Raw genomic sequence first — 18,906 nt, 5'->3', positions numbered from 1 at the left:
TGACGTAAACCCGGGAGGCGGAGCTTGCAGTGAGCCGAGATCGCGTCCCACTGCACTCCAGCCTGGGCAACAGAGCAAGACTCCGTCTCAAAAAGAAAAAAAAAAAAAAAGAAAAGAAAAATCAAAAGACCTTCTAATGCAGTAAAAGCAGCATGGATTGTAGGGGCTGGCAGAGCCCAGGTTGGAGACTGATTCACCTGTGACCTTGAACAAGCTATTCAACCTGCCTGAGCCTTGGTTTCCTCATCTGTTTGTGGGGATAATGGCATCTACTGCACCAGGTTGGGATGACATTCAAATGCAATAGCCCATGTGAAGCTTAACATCTTCACTATAAAAAGCAGTTCCCTTTGGTTTTAATATTTGTGGGTATGACCAAGTACCACCGATCTCTTACCTGTTCATAGATATCACCTGCCCATGCTATTTTTCTCAGACTTAGTAGAAATACTGATGCCCAGGCCTTTAAAACCTGTATTGAGTCTACACTTAACACCTCAAAAATACATACCTGGAAGGGGTGAGAACTGATAGAGGCAAAAGGCAGACAAATGCCTAGGCAGAAAGGAGCAGGTCCCTGGTGAAATCCAACCTTCAAGCCAGAAACAGTCCTGGGTAAATCCTTGAACTAAATTGAGAACCCACCTTACTGTTTGGCATGCTTTCCTCTAATTAATCCACATCCTTCACCTATTTTACACATACCTACCCTTTCCTAATTGGTTTTCCACACTATCATGCCCACCTTTGTGTGGTGTCTTTGCTCTAACCTCTTTTGCATAGTCACAAACTAATCAGCATGCATTTCCTACTCTGAGCCCACAAAAGTCTTGCACTCAGCCATACTGGGAACTCTCCTGCCTTTGGGTAGGGGGACCACCCCCACATCCTCTCCCACTAAAAGCTGTTTCATCACTCAATAAAACTTCCTATCTTGCTCATTCTTTAAGTGTCCGTGTGCCTAATTCGTCCTGGTCACGAGGCAAGAACCCAGACCTAGCTGAGCTAAGGAACAAAAAATCCTGCATCAAAATGATTATGGAGATCACAACGTCTACACTATCACCCAAAATGAAAATTAAGAAAAAGTAAGAATAATGAGGCCGGGCACAGTGGCTCACACCTGTCATCCCAGCACTTTGGGAGGCTAAGGCAGGCAGATCACTGGAAGTCAGGAGCTCGAGGCCAGCCTGGCCAACATGGTGAAACCCCGTCTCTACTAAAAACACAAAAATTAGCCAGGTGTGGTGGCAGGCACCTGTTATCCCAGATACTTGGGAGGTTGAGGAAGGAGAATCGCTTGAACCTGGGAGGCGGAGGTTGCAGCGAGCCGAGATTGTGCCACTGCACTCCAGCCTGGGTGACAGAGTAAGACTCTGTCTCAAAAAAAAGGCATAAAAATGATAACTTCTTTGTGGTGAGAAGCTCAGATTCCAAAGCTAGACTGCCTGGTTTCCATCCGGGCTCTGCCCATCTTCTCCCTGAGACCTCGAGCCATGACTTAGCAAATTGTTCCTTAGTTTCACTCTCAGTAAAATGGGCATCATACTAGTGCTCACCTCCTGAAGGCATATGAGGAATCAATGCATTCGTATCTGGGAAACACTTGGAACAGACCCTGACACAGAGCAAGAGCTACATTTCTATTTGTTACATAAATAAAATACAGACAAGTTTTACAAAGAGCCTGTCTTCCCATATTCAAAACGGGGCTCTATGGCAGGTTGAGAAACAAGTCAAAGCTCCAAGATGTAGAGTCACTCGCTTAGCGTCACCCAGCTTAGTCCTGGTAGGAGCAGAACCAGAACCTAGGCCTGCTTCTTTGTTTTATTCAAATTCTATGCACAACTTAGACAGTTCTACAATGAATTCAAGCCTGAATAAGGGAAAAGACAATAAAAGGCAGATACTGGTCATGAATATGCTTTTTTATTCACCATGTCCTTCAGGGGCACAAGTGAGGTTTAAAAAAACAAAACCAAAAACAACTACTTGATATGCAAAGTAAGGCAAATAGCCCAGCTTCATCCTGCCAACAGGGCTATAGAGTATGAGAGTATGTAGATCATGCTAGCAAACAAATATTAAATTTTTACAAGCTGATCCACCTTCCTGCCCAGGAGGTAAACACTTAGTTGCTAAATAAATATTTCTTCTCTCTGCTCCCTAAGAGTTTAGTTTCTTTGAAGACCAGCAATATTTCCCAGTTTATTTGCAACTGGTATTGGAGTCACAGGCATGCCCCCCAATTTTCCTCTGAATATCCTGCCGTCTAGGTGATACAGACATATATTGTGCCATTTTCTACTGGGTAACAAACAAACCTTTGTCCTTTATAATTTGTATATATTTTTCTCATCCATCTTTCTTTTTCACCATAGAGGTTGTATGGTGACACAACCAAAAATATATTTAACACTGAAAACGAAAACAAGATTATGCCCAGGCACAGTGGCTCACACCTGTAACCCCACCCAGCTTTTTGGGAAGCTGATGCAGGTGGATCACCTGAGGTCAGGAGTTTCAGACCAGCCAGGCTAACATGGTAAAACACCATCTCCACTAAACAAATACAAAAAAAATTAGCCGGGCGTGGTGGCGCATGCCTATAGTCCCAGCTACTTAAGAGGCTGAGGCAGAAGAATCGGTTGAACCCAGAAGGTGGAGGTTTCAGTGAGCCGAGATTGCGTCAAGATCAGGCCACTGCACTCCAGCCTGCATGACAGGACGAGATTCTGTCTAAAAAAAACAAGATTACCTTTATTTCTATCACGCAAACACAACATGCAAAAGTTCTATTTCTTACGTATTTTCTGCTAGTCTGTATTTTGACCCTGTATATGTGTACTGTCACATATATGCATGTGTTTATATATTGAAACATATACTATGCATCCCATTTTAAATTATATTTTCCCTTATTTTATATAAGCATTGCTTCATGGTATGCCATACTTTTCAAAACTGAGTACACGGTTTACTATAAGAGAATGCTCCATTTTTTATTCCGTTCTTAAGTATTATCCAATTTTATAATTACAAAGCAATATTTTATAAAAGGCTTTTCTATTGTTAGGGTTATCTTTTTAAGGGAGAGTCCCTAAGGTGGGCATACTGGGTCAAGGTCTTCCCACATTGTATGAATTTCTCTCCAACAGGTCACAGCAATTGTCAGTGTTGGCATTAGTGTGCAAGTGTGCCTTTATTCCTCTTTTATTATCTTTTAAAAGATGTCATCAAGCATATGGCAGAAGTAAAACTGATTTGATGTAACAAAGCAAGCCTTAAATGAAAATTTGCTAAAAATCTTGTCTGGAAAATAAATTTAATTACTGTAATTAACAGTGAAAGCCAAAAGAAGCATCCTGCACCACTATTATTATACTATTATTAACATTAGTAAGGTACTTCATTTGTCAATGTATTTTATAACCATGTATTAGTTAATCCCCATAATGTGCTTGGGAAGCAATGAAGATATTTATAGCTGGACTTTCTGAGCCGAAAGTCTTTCAAAAGTCCTTTTGTCTTGATATCTCAACTCATCACCAGCATATCAATTCACAGAATCATTCCCATTTGTATAATTTCAGGGATGACAGGAACTTCCATGGTAATTTGGTCCAAGGTGGTCAGTAGTCATTAAAATGGTGTATGGTAAATGCACCTGACAGCAACAACTTAAGCATACCCTGAGAATGACCCTGTATGACAGATGCACCTGAATGTGTGTTCTGAACTGGAGAATCCAGGAGAGGCCAACCTTGAGATTCATTCCTTGTCTATAAGAACCTTCAGAGCTCCCAAACTGTACCACAGAATACAGGCCATATGGGGAATTGAGGCCCTGAGTTTTGGGGTGATTGAAGTGGTGCTACTTGGCAACCTCCTGGTGCCACCCCCACTGGAGGTTGTTAGGGAAAGGGTGCTGGTATGGGTAAGCTTTGTGTCCCCACCCAAATCTCATCTTGAATTGTAATCCCTATAATCCCTATAATCGCCACGTGTGGAGGGAGAGACCAGGTGGAGGTTACTGAATTGTGGGGGTGGTTTCCCCCATGCTGTTCTCATGATAGTGAGTGAGTGAGTTCTCACCAGATCTGATGGCTTTCTAGGGGGATCTTCCCCCTTCACTCAGCACTTCGCCTTCCTGCCGTCTTGTGAAGAAGATGCCTTGCTTCCCCTTCACCTTCCGCCATGACTGTAGGTTTCCTGAGGCTTCCCCAGCCATGCTAAGCTGTGAGTCAATTAAACCCCTTTCCTTTATAAATTACCCACTCTCAAGCAGTTCTTCATACTAGTATGAAAATGGACTAATACAGGTACTAAGTGAAAATGTTATATAAACTGTGTGCCTTTCATAAGTAGTTGCAGTTTTCCTGCCTAGCCTGCTGCCACTGCGTCCTGGGGTTCTCCTGACCAGCTTGTTGCCACTGGGCTGTACATACAGCAGATCTGTCCAGCCCACTGCCACTGGAATCTCTTCCCATATATGTAAGCCCTCAGTTAAACCCAATATCTCATTTGCTGGCCCTGGGTCTCTTCTTTGGCCTCTTGAACCTGGTGCCATGCCCACTGGAGTAGACAGGGGCTCAGCATAACAAATGGGATACAGAATTTTCATAGCACATACTAAGGATTTGCTTTCTTCTCAAGTCCCCACGCCACCTTAAAAGTATGACATGCCATCAGCAGTTAATAATACTACTACTGCTATTTTTAAATTTAACATCTTTGTGCTACACTGTTACTGTAGGAGTAAAAGTTTATACCCAACAGGATTCTTAGTTTCAACAACTATTAGATTATTTGATTTGCAGCCAAAGCAACAGGAATAAAATTTGTACACAACACCAGAGGTTTTTATGACCTTTAACTTTGTCATAATTGACAAATAGCATAATTGAATACCTTTAATCATGCAAAGGCCCTTTCGTAGAAAGTGGGCTTTTTTGTTGTAGTTGTTGTTAATCAGGGAGGGACCTGATACCTCATGGCAACAAGTAGTAAATACATAAAAGGCTGAAGACCATTCATCTACTTCAATGCTTAGTGTACAAAATGCCTGGTTTTAAGCCACAGGATGAAGGCCGGAGTACTGAAAGGAGCCTTCAAAACTGCAGAGAAACAATAACAATGGGGAAAGGGCATCTCACCTCAGTTCAGAAGACAGTAGGTCAAGCCCCATTTGGTCATTCTTTATCTGGTGTTCCCATTTCCTCCTCAAATATACAACTGAAATCATAACTCCAACTGGAGAGCGCTATGACGAAGAACTGACGAAGAACTGACAGCCTCTATAGTGAACTGTTATCTATTTGTCGATTGCTTACTTCTCCTATCCACTTCCTCATTCAGGTTGGGCAGTGAATTTGACGCTTGCTAACCTGCCAGCTTGCTGCAGGCACATAAGGGGCCCAGCAAAAGAACCGCACTGGTAACTCCAGTAGAAACAACCGAACGAATATGAAAATGTTTTAGACCAATAAGTTTTAGGGTGAACTGACACACAGCAAAAGTTAACTGATTATAAAACAACTAAAGTATAAGGAGTTAAAATGGCTGGGGGCAGTGGCTCACACCTGTAATCCCAGCACTTTGGGAGGCCAAAGTGGGTGGATCACCTGAGGTCAGGAGTTCGGGACCAGCCTGGCCAACATGGAGAAATCCTGTCTCTACTAAAAATACAAAAATTAGCTGGGTGTGGTGGCGGGCGCCTATAAAGCCAGCTACTTGGGGAGGCTGAGGCAGGAGAATCACTGAAATCCAGGAGGAAGAGGTTATAGTGAGCCAAGATTGCACCATCGCACTCCAGCCTTGACGACAAGAGTGAAACTCCATCTCAGAAAAATAAATAAATAAAAATAAAAATAAAGTTAAAATGACCTGATGAAAATCACTCAGCTATATAGTGTCATGAATGTGGAACTGAACTAAGTCTGGGCTGGATATATTGGTTAACTGATTGAATAATAAATATCTTCATGTTCTTTATTAATGAACTCCCCCAGACTGACTTGTCAAGTAAGTTAACATTCATTGAGCATGTAATATGTGTCAGGTACTTTGCTAAGATACTAGGGACATAGAAAATGACAGCATGGGTTCTGTCTTCCAGAAAGCCCACATTCTGCTACAGCAGACCTATAATGAATAAATATATAAAACATAATGTAATAAATCTAATGATGGAAAGACGCACGGGGTATTGTGGGCTGGTAGACGAGAAACCCCAATCCAGGCAGAAGGTTGGCTTCCTGTTAGAAAAGATGCTTATGTAAAGTCTGAAAGACTAAGAGGGAGTTTGCCAATGTGAGGGTGGGAGGAAATGGAGAAGGAGGGAGAAATGGGTAGACAGAGCAGCATAACGAGACACAACAGGCCGGACACGCTATGCGGGGGCTGGGGAGCTACAAGCAGTTCAGAGCTGCTGGAGTCTGAAGTCAAAGCAAAAAGAGGAGACAGAAAGCACCATGGAGATCAACCTGGTCTTTGTGCCACGGTAAAGAGGTTTCATTTCCACCCCTTGACAAGGAGAAGCCGCTAAAAGGTTTTGAGAAACCAGATGTGCCTGTTTGAAATGTCATTCTGGACTCACAGCAGATGATCTGAAGAGTAGACACTGGGGAGGCAGGAAGGACACATGAAGGTGAGAGGACAGGTGGCCCTGAACGACATCAGTTGCCGAGGGGATGGAGAGAAAGGGGGAGAAAGTGAAAACTATCTCAGAGGGAGAATCGCAAAGCACTGACTGCAGATGGGCTTGTTGGAAGACAGAGAGAAGGTGGAACCAATGATGAAATCCCAGTTCCTTGCAGGGTTGGTAGGTCTGGGAAGCCCACCATGGCTCCCATCTTTGTTTATGCCATTGACAGATTCAGGTGCAGCATTTTACATGGATCTCTGTTCAGCTGACCTCTGAAAACTTTTCACCACTATTCCTACTATGGAGAGCCTCCTGGATCCTGACTCATCCACCCAACAGGTTTCCATGCTGTTGGCTACAGCTGTGGATAAGCTTCATCCAAACCCTTGGCCAGAGTGTTAAAGCAGAACCAAGGGCACTGGTTGGAACCGTGAACGCCATTCTGGATAGGACCCTGGGTAGGTGTAGATGCCAATCAAAATAGTGAGGAACAGAAGAAAAGTTCCCAGAGAAAGCAGAAGCCAGTGCTGGAAGTGTCACAAGGAGAAGTGATGAGCATCCAGAGGCATTATCACTTCCAGGTAGAAGAAGAACCAATCCTTAAGATGATGGTTCCCATGGGGGATCCATCAGAGTCAATGGGGATCATCCACAGGTTGGGAAACTTTAATGTAAGGCAGGACTTTTTTAGTCAGAAATGCCCAGTAGTGGGACAGCCCACATCAGAATAGAGAAAGTCAGTGGAACACCACGGACTAGGTGGATAAAACAAGAGAAATTTATTTTCCCACCATCTATGCGGCTAGAAGTCCAACATCTTTTGAGTCCGCTCTCTTGACTTGCAGATGGCCTCCTTCTCAGTGTATGTTTACATGGTCTGTGTTTGGCACATGTCTGTATCCTAATCTCCTTTTTTTTTTTTTAAAGGACACCTGTCATATTAGATTAGGGCCTACTATAAGGACCCCATTTTAATCTAATTAAATACCCTATCTCCAAATACAGTCATATTCTCAGGTACCAGGGATGAGGGCCTCAACATAAGAACTGTGGTGGACATAACTCAATCCATAACACAACCTACCGACAAGGATGTATAACAACTGAGGTCTGGTAAATGCCAGGCAGGGGAAGCCGATAGAGAGACTGAAGCATCAGATGTGAGGTACCCTTTAAGATTGCATTAGGTCTGAGAGTTACAATTCTAAACACGGCAAGACAGCACCTAATCGCTGTCATTAAACATTGTTAACACAATCATCTCCTCAGGGTTTCAGACAAAAATTACACTTTTATGGCAGCTAGAATGATTGATGAGAACTTTTGCTGTTATTTAACCCTTCCCCAAGGAAATACACAGGCAGGCAGTGACAGACCTCTGCCCACACAGCACAGAAGTTGTTCTTACCTATGGAACAGGACGGATTTGACCAGGGTGACGACATCCCGGCTGGCATTGTATCCGGCGCAGACAATAGCAACGTGGATTGTCTGGGAAGAAAAGAGGACAGGGTGAGCAGTCAGACAGACGGAAGAAGGCCTTCCTGGTGCTTCAGATCACACTAGAAAGAAAAATGGCCCTGATTTCTTTTTGGCATCATTAGAAAACAAAGGACACCGTCTGCAGCTGTGGAAAATAACTCAAGACAGTTTTATGAAGGCCTTTTTAATCGGTTTATGGAGCTATTATCATTTGGAAACCATTAAGTCTCCTTCCAATTACATTTTGGGGACAAGAGAGATGGTGATTGGCTCAAATAGGCAAACAGTGAGTCTCCTGTCCCCAAGCTGAGTGACAATGACAACTGGTTAAACAGAGAGGAAAGAAATACGTCCTGAAAGTATGAACCAACAATCGGGGATCTCACACTAAGAAGTTATGGCTCAGAGAGTTTGTGAAATGTTCCCACAAGATGTGTTGGGTTAGAGGCAACCTAATAAAAGGGCCAAAGGGGACACATGGACACCCCTGCACCCCATCTGGGATACAGTTCAAAGAACAGAAAACTGGCAGAACTGAAGGGAACCCAAGGGGTCATCTCAACTAAGTAGCCAGGAGCATGGGCCTCAGACATGAATCCTTGAACCCAGGGTGACCCTGGGAGAGCTGCAGGGTCCACTAACTCATTGCCACTTAAGCGTCACGACACGTGTCTTGCAGGATGGTGCTAAGGAGTGAGGGAACAATGCCAAGAGGGGAATATGCTGCCCACCACACTGAGTTTCAATGATGCCAAAAAAGGACCTCCAGAGCTGGGCTTCCCAAATGGAGTGCCGAGGCACCCCAGTGTGCCATGATCGAATTACAGGTGACAAATATACTCATCTGTTTACGCCCTCTAAGTTACTGGGCAGGGTTGGCATCCTCAAGCAACTTTTCTATTTTCCTCCTGCACCACAGCAGTTATCATTTTCTATGTGTAGCACAACTTGAAAAAGATCGGAAAGCACCACTCTAGGGCATCCCGGACAAGACATCATCATCCAGCCTCAGAAAGAATGGACAGTTCACACTTCTGGATTTTGTCCTTTCTACGGAAGCACAGCCTTCCTTGAATGGAAACCTGCCTCTTAACACCCACTCCAGTTGCGTTCTGTCCTGGGAGTATTGTAGAACGATGACGTTTCCTCCAGTACTCAGTACATCCATTAAAGGAGGGCACCTGAGAGATGTCTTTTCTTTTCCAGGACTCCTCACAGCTCTTGCTCCCACGACACGGGCTTCCAGATACCTCGTTATCCCAAACAGTCATGTCAAAATGCAGTTCTGATATCTGGGTCCCTCCCATACAGGGTGACGTGACAACGTCCTCTGGTTCCCAGGCCTCCTTCATCACCCCACTTTCTTACATCAGCACGGGAGGTTCGGCCATCAGGGATGAACCATCCCACAGCCTCAAATCCACATCCATGACCCATGTAACCCCAATGACCTTCACCCCACCTTGGACACCTATTCCCAGTATGAGAAACTGGACCTTGGCTTCATATAGAATCTAAATTTCTCAGAAATCCTACAATTATGGGCTTGCCATATGAGTAGGACTCTCAGAGCCTCGTATCACTCTACCACTCCTCTTCTTCTATGGAGGGTCCCTTTGCCCTTGACTGTGAGGCTCCATGCCGGCCCCCACCAGGGCTCATCTGAACCGTCACCCCACTCTGCTCTCATCTCCCGTATATACCCTACCCCCACACTCAAAATGCAAATTCCCAACCCAGATGGGTGCTACAGCCTGGCCTCTGCTCTTATACTTGCTTCCAAGAAGAAAGAGGAGGGGAGATGAAAGAGAGGAATGAGAAGCATCATGAAAGCTAGTATGCAGTGAGCAAATGATGACATTCCAGACACTGTGCTTAATATTACCAGATTTCAGGCTCACAGTTGTATGAGACAGGTACAATATTATCATTTTAGTATCACAGATCAGGAAACTCAGGCTTAGAGAATTGGGATTTGAATTCTGGAACAGATTGTTTTTGCTGTTTTCTGAGACAAGAGTCTCACTTTGTCACCCAGGCTGGAATGAAGTAGTGCGATCTCAGCTCACTGCAACCTTCGCCTCCTGGGTTCAAGTGATTCTCCTGCCTCAGACTCCTGAGTAGCTAGGATTATAAGCACCCACCACTATGCCCAGGTAATTTTTGTATTTTTAGTAGAGCTGGGGTTTCACCACGTTGGTCAGGCTGGTCTCAAACTCCTGACCTCAAGTGATCCACTCACCTCGGCCTCCCAAAGTGCTGGGATTACAGGCATAAGCCATTGTGCCCCGCCTGGAACAGATTCTTAACCCTGGTGGTACATCAGAAACACTCAAAAGATTTTTAAGGTATACTCTGTGCCCCAGGCCCTCCATCCCTCAAACCAGTAATTCACAGTCCCTGACGCCCAGGAGCTTCAAATGCTCTACTGGAAGGCAGTACTTCTCAACCAGGGACAACTCACCTCCCTATCCTCCAACCCTCAGGAAATCTGCAATGCCTGGAAGCAGTCTTGGATGTCACTACTTGGTGGGTCCGGGGTTGGGGGCAGGGGGATGCTCCTAGCATCTCTGAGTAGAGGCCAGGGATGCTGCTAAACATCCCGCAATGCACAAGACAGCCCCCAGAACAAAGACCTATCCTTCCCCAAAGGTCAAGAGGACTGCTGTTATAAAACCCTGTATGAGGGATGAGGGAGCAAAATGGAGCAAAATGAAGCAAAATGAAGCAAAATGAAGTGATGTCAGATCGCTCTGGGTTTTCTGGTACCTTTTTTTCAGGCTAATTTATGCATATTTTAATTTCTCCACCTGTAAAAGAAAGACACCATGGCTTATCTCTGGATAATATCTGTAAAAGACTCAGGATGAAAGATTATAATGCAGATGTAACTGTCACCATTTCAATCATGAGGGAAATGAATAGGAAAACGCCTGCACATGGAAGACATAACTGGGAAGGGGATGAGAATGGGGAAAAACACGCTGAATCAGGCTCTTCAGAATCGCAAATATGTAAACATACGGCCTCAGAGATATCAAACTTTGTCTTGGCTTCAGGGTTCAGGGACTTTTTTAAACGGACCCATTAAATCCAAGCATAAGCATGCACATTCTCAAACATTTTACATAATTTTCCAATATCTTTAGTTTCATCGAATACACCTGCCACCATGAATAAATGCATCATCTGGAGGCGTAGCAGCAGGGCCCTGCTACCCGGGAAAGCAGAAAATCACAGTGGCATCGACTATGCTCTTAGAGGAGTTTTGGGTGGTGCAAAATTTGGGGTTACAGAAGTGAACCATGAGTGGGGCAGGGGTTGGAGTGAGAATGGGGAGAGTAGGGAGAAAGCTAAATGATCCTCGAAAGAATGGGGTCTCAAAAATGGTTTTGTCCTGTGACTTTAGGGCTTCAAGCTATTAAGTTCAGTTTTTAAGTTTCTTGGTGTGGTAGATTAAAAATGGTTACAACTACTCAACATTCCTCCTATCAAAGGGTGGGGTCTTGGCTCATGCCTGTGGCTCACTCTGGGAGGCCAAGGCGGGCGGATCATCTGAGGTAAAGAGTTCGAGACCAGCCTGGCCAACACGGTGGCACACACCATCACTGCTGGCTAATTTTGCTGGGTGTGGTGACTCATGCCTGTAATCCCAGCGCTTTGGGAGGCCGAGGTGGGCAGATCACCTGAGGTCAGGAGTTTGAGACCAGCCTGGCTAACATGGTGAAACCCCGTTTCTACTAAAAATACAAAAAATTAGCCAGGCGTGGTGGCACGTGCCTATAATCCCAGCTACTCAGGAGTCTGAGGCAGGAGAGTCGCTTGAACCTGGGAGGCAGAAGGTGCACTGAGCCCAGATCTCGCCATTGCACTCCAGCTTAGGCAACAAGAGAAAACTCTGTCTCAAACCGCACCCTCTCTCAAAAAAACCCAAAAACCAAAAACCAAACAAACAAACCAAAGGTTGGGATCTGAATGTCAGAATCAGTGACCACTGGTCCTTGCACTAGGCCTTCCTCTCTACACCTGCAGTTACAGTCATGCTTTGCTTAACAACACAGACGGCCGGGCGTGGTGGCTCACGCCTGTAATCCCAGCACTTTGGGAGGCCAAGGTGGGCGGATCACGAGGTCAGGAGACCGAGATCATCCTGGCTAACACGGTGAAACCCCGTCTCTACTAAAAATACAAAAAAAAAAAAAAAATTAGCCAGGCGTGGTAGTGGGCACCTGTAGTCCCAGCTACTCGAGAGGCTGAGGCAGGAAAAAGGCATGAACCCGGGAGGCGGAGCTTGCAGTGAGCCGAGACCGCGCCACTGCACTCCAGCCTGGGCAACAGAGTGAGACTCTGTCTCAAAAAAATAAATAAACAAAAAACCACAGATATCTTCTGAGTAGCCTATCATCGTCAGGTGACTTTGTCTTCTGAGTAACTTTAGAGTGCACTTACACAACCCTAGATGGTATAGCCTTCAACACACAAAGGCTATATAGTACAGTCTATTGCTCCTAGTCTACAAATGTGTATACGTGATACTACACTGAATTCTGTAGACAACTGTAACACAATGGTGAGTACTTCTCTCTCTTAACATAGAAAAGGTACAGTAAAAATATAAGAGAAAAAAATGGTACACCTGTATAGGGTACTCATCATGATTACAGTTCCCAGAAATGGAAGTAGCTCTGGGTGAGTCAGTGAGTGAGTGGTCAAAGAATGTGAAGGCCTGGGACATTCTAGTACACTACTGTGTACACTTAGTTCATAAACATGGTACACTTAGACTACACTAAATTTATAAAACATATTTTTCTTTCTTCAATAATAAATTAAACTTAGCTTACTGGAACTTTTTTACTTTACAAATTTTATTTTTTTTAAAACTATCTCTATTTTTAAAGAGATGGGGTCTTGCTATATTGTCCAGGCTAGAGTACAGTGGTTATTCACAGCCATGATCACAGCACACAACAGCCTCGAACTCCTGGGCTCAAGCAACCTTCCCGTCTCAGCTTCCAGAGTATCTGGGACTATAAGTGCGCCGCACTGTGCCTGGCTCTTAACTTTTCGACTCTTTTATAACAACACATAGTTTGAAACACAAACACCTTGTACAGCTGTATGAAAATATTTTTCTTTATATTCTTATTCTATAAGCAGTTTTCTATTTTTAAAATAAAGTATTTTTAACTTTTAAAACTCTTTTGTTAAAAACTAAGACACAAACACACACCTTAGCCTAGGCCTACATAGAGTCAGGATCATCAATAGCACTGTCTTCTACCTTCTTACCTTGTCCCACTGGAAGGTCTTCAGGGGCATTAACACACATGGAGCTGTCATCTCCTGGGATAATAATGCCTTCTGAAACACCTCCTGAAGGACCTGCCTGAGGCTGTTTTACAGTTAACTTAAAAAAAAAATAAGTAGAAGGAATACACTAAAATAATGATAGTATGATAAATACATACACTAGTAACGGCCATTTTTTATCAAGTATTATGTACTGTACATAATTGCACTATAGTTTTATACAAATGGCAGTGCAGTAGGTTTGTTGACACCAACATCACCAAACACTAGTAATGTGTTGCACGTGATGTTAAGATGGCTATGATGTCACTAGGCAATAGGAATGTTTAGCTCCATTATGATCTGATGGGAGCAGTGTGGTATATGCAGTCTGCTATTGACAGATGTCATTATGCAACACATGACTGTATAGACATAACACTCATGTTTCTCTGTCACAAAGTCCAGATGGAGGATGATATGATGTTCTCATTTGCCCCTCCAACTCACTCTCTACCCTTCTCCTAATTGTCCTGTGTCTGGAGAGTCTGGCCTTTTTGTTTGGTTTTTTGAGACCGAGTCTCTATCTGTTGCCCAGGTTGGAATGCAGTGGTATGATCTCAGCTCACTCCAACCTCTACATCCCATGTTCAAGCGATTCTCTTGCCTCAGCCTTTCAAGTAGCTGGGACTATAGGCATGCGGCCATCATGCCCAGCTAATTTTTGTATTTTTAGTAGAGATGGGGTCTGGCCATGTTGGTCAGACTGGTCTTTAACTCCTGGCGTCACGTGATCCACTCACCTCGGCCTCCCAAAGTGCTGGGATTACAGGTGTGAGCCACCGTGCCTGCCCGAGTCTGAACTTTATAGACCAAGTTGAGTGGGCTCCTTTTGCCTCAGATTTTGGGTTGAGTTTGGTCATTAGAAGGCACCAGTGGGGGTCTCAGAGGTCAGATTTCCCCGGCTTCTGTCAGGGCCCCGATCCCACAGTTCCAGTCCTTACTGAGTTCCTTAACACCTTCCTGCCTGTGTATTGCCTCCCCTCAGCGCTGCCCACACCTCTTGGCCTCTCCTGGAGCCATTTCAGCCCCTGAGCATGCAAGCTGTAACCTGCCAGGACCTGCCCAACACTGAGGACCTTTCCTCAGCATCCCACGTATCCTGTTGGCTGGAAAGAAAGCACGGAAGACTTTCAGCCATTCATAGATAATTTCTGATCCCTAAAGGAAACGGCACCAATGTAACCAACTTGAGAATTTATACATTTTATACTTTTTAAAAGTTTTACAAAGCTCTTGAGTAATGAACCATAAAATCTCTTTCTAAGGCAATGCTAAGGCTTCCACTCATTTCCTGTCATCCTAGACATGGTGCCCAGCACACCTTGAATCTTGCAGGCTGTACCTGATGATACAGGTAAGGTAGTGCAGAACTGTGAACTGGGTTCATTCCTGACCCCGCTGGGGTCAAGGGATGACCCTTGTCTTAGAACCTGCACAAAAGATTCATAACATTGATGTTTTTAGAGTTGCCAGCGATCCAGGCACTGTGCTGGGCTTGGAGGAAATAAAGGTACATTTTAAGACAATTCCCATTCCCCAAAGTCAGGTGCAGAGACAATGTGATAGCTAACCAGGAGATCCCCCAGGAGAATGAGAGCGATCCTACGACGGCAAGCTCAGTGTCTTTGTATCCCAGAGTGGCCAGCATCACCCAGATAGAGATGATGCAGGGAGAGCATCCTGGAGGAGAAGGTATTTCAGTGACTACACAAGAGCAACTGGTGATATCAGGGCCAGCCTGCATTTGTGACTTTGTGCTGGTCAGGCTCTATGAAAACCTGAAAAACAAAGTTCTCCATGCTCTGCCTCCCAGCAGGAAAGAATCGCCAGGGGACAGTTTTTCACACACAAATACAGGGAAAAAAAATCATCATCATCCCAGAAGAAATTCACACCAAACTAACGGATGCCAGGCAAGCTGTGGCCCTGGCAGAAGCCTTCAACACCCTGCCCACCCTGCTTCTCTTGCCCACAGGGCCTGGTGATCCCTTCAGGTCATTCTGCCTGGGGGCACGATTCAGTTAACGCATCTCCTATCAGAGAGACTGAGGGAGTGAGAGGCGAAACCCATTTAAACTTGGGCATCAGGTGTGCTATGGAAAGACAGGCTCAGCCCAGATTCTGGATGGCAGCTGCAGACTTTTGGTGGGGTTGAGGGGGACAGGCAAGACTTCCCAGAGGACAGATGCTCTGAGAGCTGGGGAGAAGCAAACAGCTGGGGTCAGACAGGCAGCAGTGAGGGTCAGAGGCAGGTGCAACGTAGTGTGAAAATCCCGCAACAAGAGTAGAGAGATCTTGATTGGAGCCACAACCTCAAAGCTAAGTGGCCGCGTGACCTTGGAAGAGTTATTTAGTGTCCCTGAGCTTCACTTGTCTCATCCGTAAAATGGAGTTAAAAATAGCTACTGATTGGGTTGTGTGAGGATCAAACAAATAAGTGCAATAAAGTATCCCTAATAAATCCTTATTAATGTTTCCTGAATGAATAAACAGCACAAGATGCTGTTCAGAGTCCGCCTGGTTTGACTTCATCATCTGTATAATGGGGGACATAATCTTAAAGGGCTTGTTGAGGACACAGAGTACGTGGCTCTCCAACTCCAGTATGCATCAGAATCACCTGGGGGGCTTGTTAAAACAGAGTGCAGGCTATTCCCCAGTTTCTGATCCAGGATCTCTGGAGTGGGGGCCTGAGAACAGTCTGCATCCAGGCGACATTGCTGCTGCTGGCCCAGGGACCACACTTTGAGAACTGCTGCTCCAGCAGAAGCACTTTGAAGAGACTCTATAGTAAAAACTGAACAGATGTTAACTGTGATTATTTTGAGAGAGTATGAGGGTGTGCAAATAATCTATTTCCAATTCCTCTCAAGTAGAGAGCACCACTTTTCCTCACTTGGATAAAACAAGGGCTGCGTTCTTCCTACAGCTACCACCACGTGTCCCAAGGCCTTGGAATTTGTTACTCTTTTCAGGGTGAGGAAAAATGTAAAGAGATGAGAACGGGTGCAGGCTTCTACCTAGGCAATTTCTGAGAATGACCATATGGTCTAAGAAGGATGTGTGTTTGGAGTTCTGAGCTAAGAATCCTAAGCCAAGCGCGGTGGCTCACGCCTGTAATGCCAACACTTTGGGAGGCCAAGGCAGGTGGATCACAGGTCAGGAGTTCAAGACCAGCCTGATGAAGATGGTGAAACCCCACCTCTACTCATAAAATACAAAAATTAGCTGGGCGCAGTGGTGGGTGCCTGTAATCCCAGCTACTCAGGAGGCTGAGGCAGGAGAATCACTTGAACCCGGGAGGTGGAGGTTGCAGTGAGCCGACAGTGCGCCACTGCACTCTAGCCTGGGTGACAGAGCAAGACTCCATCTCCAAACAAACAAACAAACAAACAAACAAACAAACAAAAAGAATCATGGAGTGTCCGAACGCCACCCCATTTCCTGGGATACAGACTGTACAGGGGAACGAGGCCCTTTATTTTTGGTTAAGTGATGGTTGCAGGGTGGAGACTGCTAAGTGAAAACACGGTATCAACTGCATGCTTTTTACAAACGGTAGCAGTTCTGCTGTTCAGCCTGCGGTCACTGGTCTACCCCTGTATGTAAGTTCTCCATAAACCCTGTCTCCTTCACTGGCTCTGAGTCTCTTCTTCAACCTCTCGAACATGGTGTTGTCCTTATTGGAGTCAACAGGGGTCCAGTATGACACAGTTGTGCCAGCTAAGTGATTTGGGGCAAATTACCTAACCTCTTGGATCCTCAGCCACTGCCTCTATCAAACAAAGGATTTAGAATTTCTATACAGCATTTTCCTAACATCCAGGTTTTTCCCAAATTCAAGCTGAAGAAGGTAAGACACAGAGTGGTTAAGTAACTTGCCCAAGGTCCGAGGGCTCAGCTAGTCCATGATGAAGTGATGGGTTGAATTCACGGTCCTGCTGTTAAGCCTGCAGTAATGGCCTCAATAAAACACATATGTACCTATTAACATTTTTAAAACATATGGCAAATGTGCCCTCTCAAATCATCTTACAAACCTCTAGGATTTGGGACACCACTGATCTAAATCTGTCCACTCTAAATGCTGAACCACAGATGCAAAGACAAAATTATTTCAACTATGCAGAAAACGGAAGTAGATGTACCTCCTAGCTTTGTAAGCCAAGCCTTCAGGGGCTCAGCAAGGAACAGGTGTGACCACATGGGTTCCAGGGCCTGGTGTGAGAACAGGGAGTCTCTGGGTGTCCCCTCCATGGACAAGGCACATAAACGGATGATGAATGAATGAACCATCCGGGATTTTCTATCCTGCATATCCCAACCTGCTTTAGGATTGACTTGTTTGTGTTATGAAGAGCATAGCCACCTGAGAAATCAGAAACCCAAATTTTACACAGAAAACATATTAAAGGATGAGACCGATTTTGGGGTCGGTGAAGAGAAGTGTAATCGATACAGGGAGACCCATGTCTGGGGTAGGTGGGTTATCTAACAACAATCCAATACTGATCCATCATGGGGGCCTCTGGAAGACTGGCCTGGTCCAAAAAGTCCACATGCATTAGCCAATCACTCAACAATGATCATTGTAGCGCTATGCTATGGTCATGCTAGATGACTCATCAAGCTTTCTTGAATGTGCCTTCATTCTAGAATGCTCTGACCCTTCACCTCACCTATCCAACTCTTCCCCACATTTCAAGACATAACTCCACGTCTTGGGACCTCAGTTTCCTCATCTATAAAGAAGAGTAAGAAATAGTGTCAACTATTTATTTTAGAGACAGGGTCTTGCTCTGTCACCCAGGCTGGAGTGCAGTGGCACAATCATGGCTCACTGCAGCCTCAAATTCCTGGGCTCAAGTGATCCTCTCACCTTAGCTTCCCAAGAAGCTGGGATTATAGGTGTTCTCCACCATGCCCAGCTAAATTTTGTATTTTTTTTTTGGAGAGACGGGGTCTCGCTAAGTTGCCCAGGCTGGTCTTGAACCCCTGTGTTCAAGTAATCCTTCCACTTCAGCCTCCCAAGGTACTAGGATTACAGGCATGAGCCACCGTGCCCAGCCCCATGTTGGGCAAAGTAACTGAGATGACTCGCGTAAAGGGTGTAGAGCCCGGTACCTTGTAAGTAATGGGTATGTATCAGCAATCATCAATAATAATAACAATTATAGTTTATTGTAAGCAGAAGGTTCTACATTTAAGGTATGAGCCCAAAATTTCCTCAAATGTCAGGCATCAAGTTCTTTTCTTCTTACTCTTTCCTCTACCTTCAAGTAAGGTTGGGATAGTACTTTTCCCATCATTGAAAGGAAGGTCTTCAAGGTACCCAATTCCCTCTGTTCCATCAAATGCCGACACTGCCTGTCACCTCTCCCCAGATAACACAGGAATAAGGAGGTGAGACACCTGACTCATCA

The 18,906-nt window shown here is 44.9% G+C and overlaps 1 protein-coding gene across 2 annotated transcripts in view; it reads right to left on the bottom strand.

The window, feature by feature from the left end:
- LARGE1 (LARGE xylosyl- and glucuronyltransferase 1) overlaps positions 1-18,906 on the bottom strand; it is a 634,203-nt gene that overhangs the window by 331,623 nt on the left and 283,674 nt on the right. For both annotated transcript variants that reach the window (XM_010371404.2, XM_030915190.1), the window contains one exon: positions 8,055-8,137. In XM_010371404.2, the coding sequence (XP_010369706.1) occupies positions 8,055-8,137 (83 nt within the window). The remainder of the gene's footprint in view (positions 1-8,054; positions 8,138-18,906) is intronic.

Source organism: Rhinopithecus roxellana, chromosome 13 (assembly GCF_007565055.1).
Source record: "Rhinopithecus roxellana isolate Shanxi Qingling chromosome 13, ASM756505v1, whole genome shotgun sequence".
In the NCBI taxonomy this organism is placed as follows: domain Eukaryota; kingdom Metazoa; phylum Chordata; class Mammalia; order Primates; family Cercopithecidae; genus Rhinopithecus; species Rhinopithecus roxellana.
The sequence above is the reverse complement of the archived record's forward strand: the minus strand, read 5'-3'. Positions and strand labels throughout refer to the sequence as shown.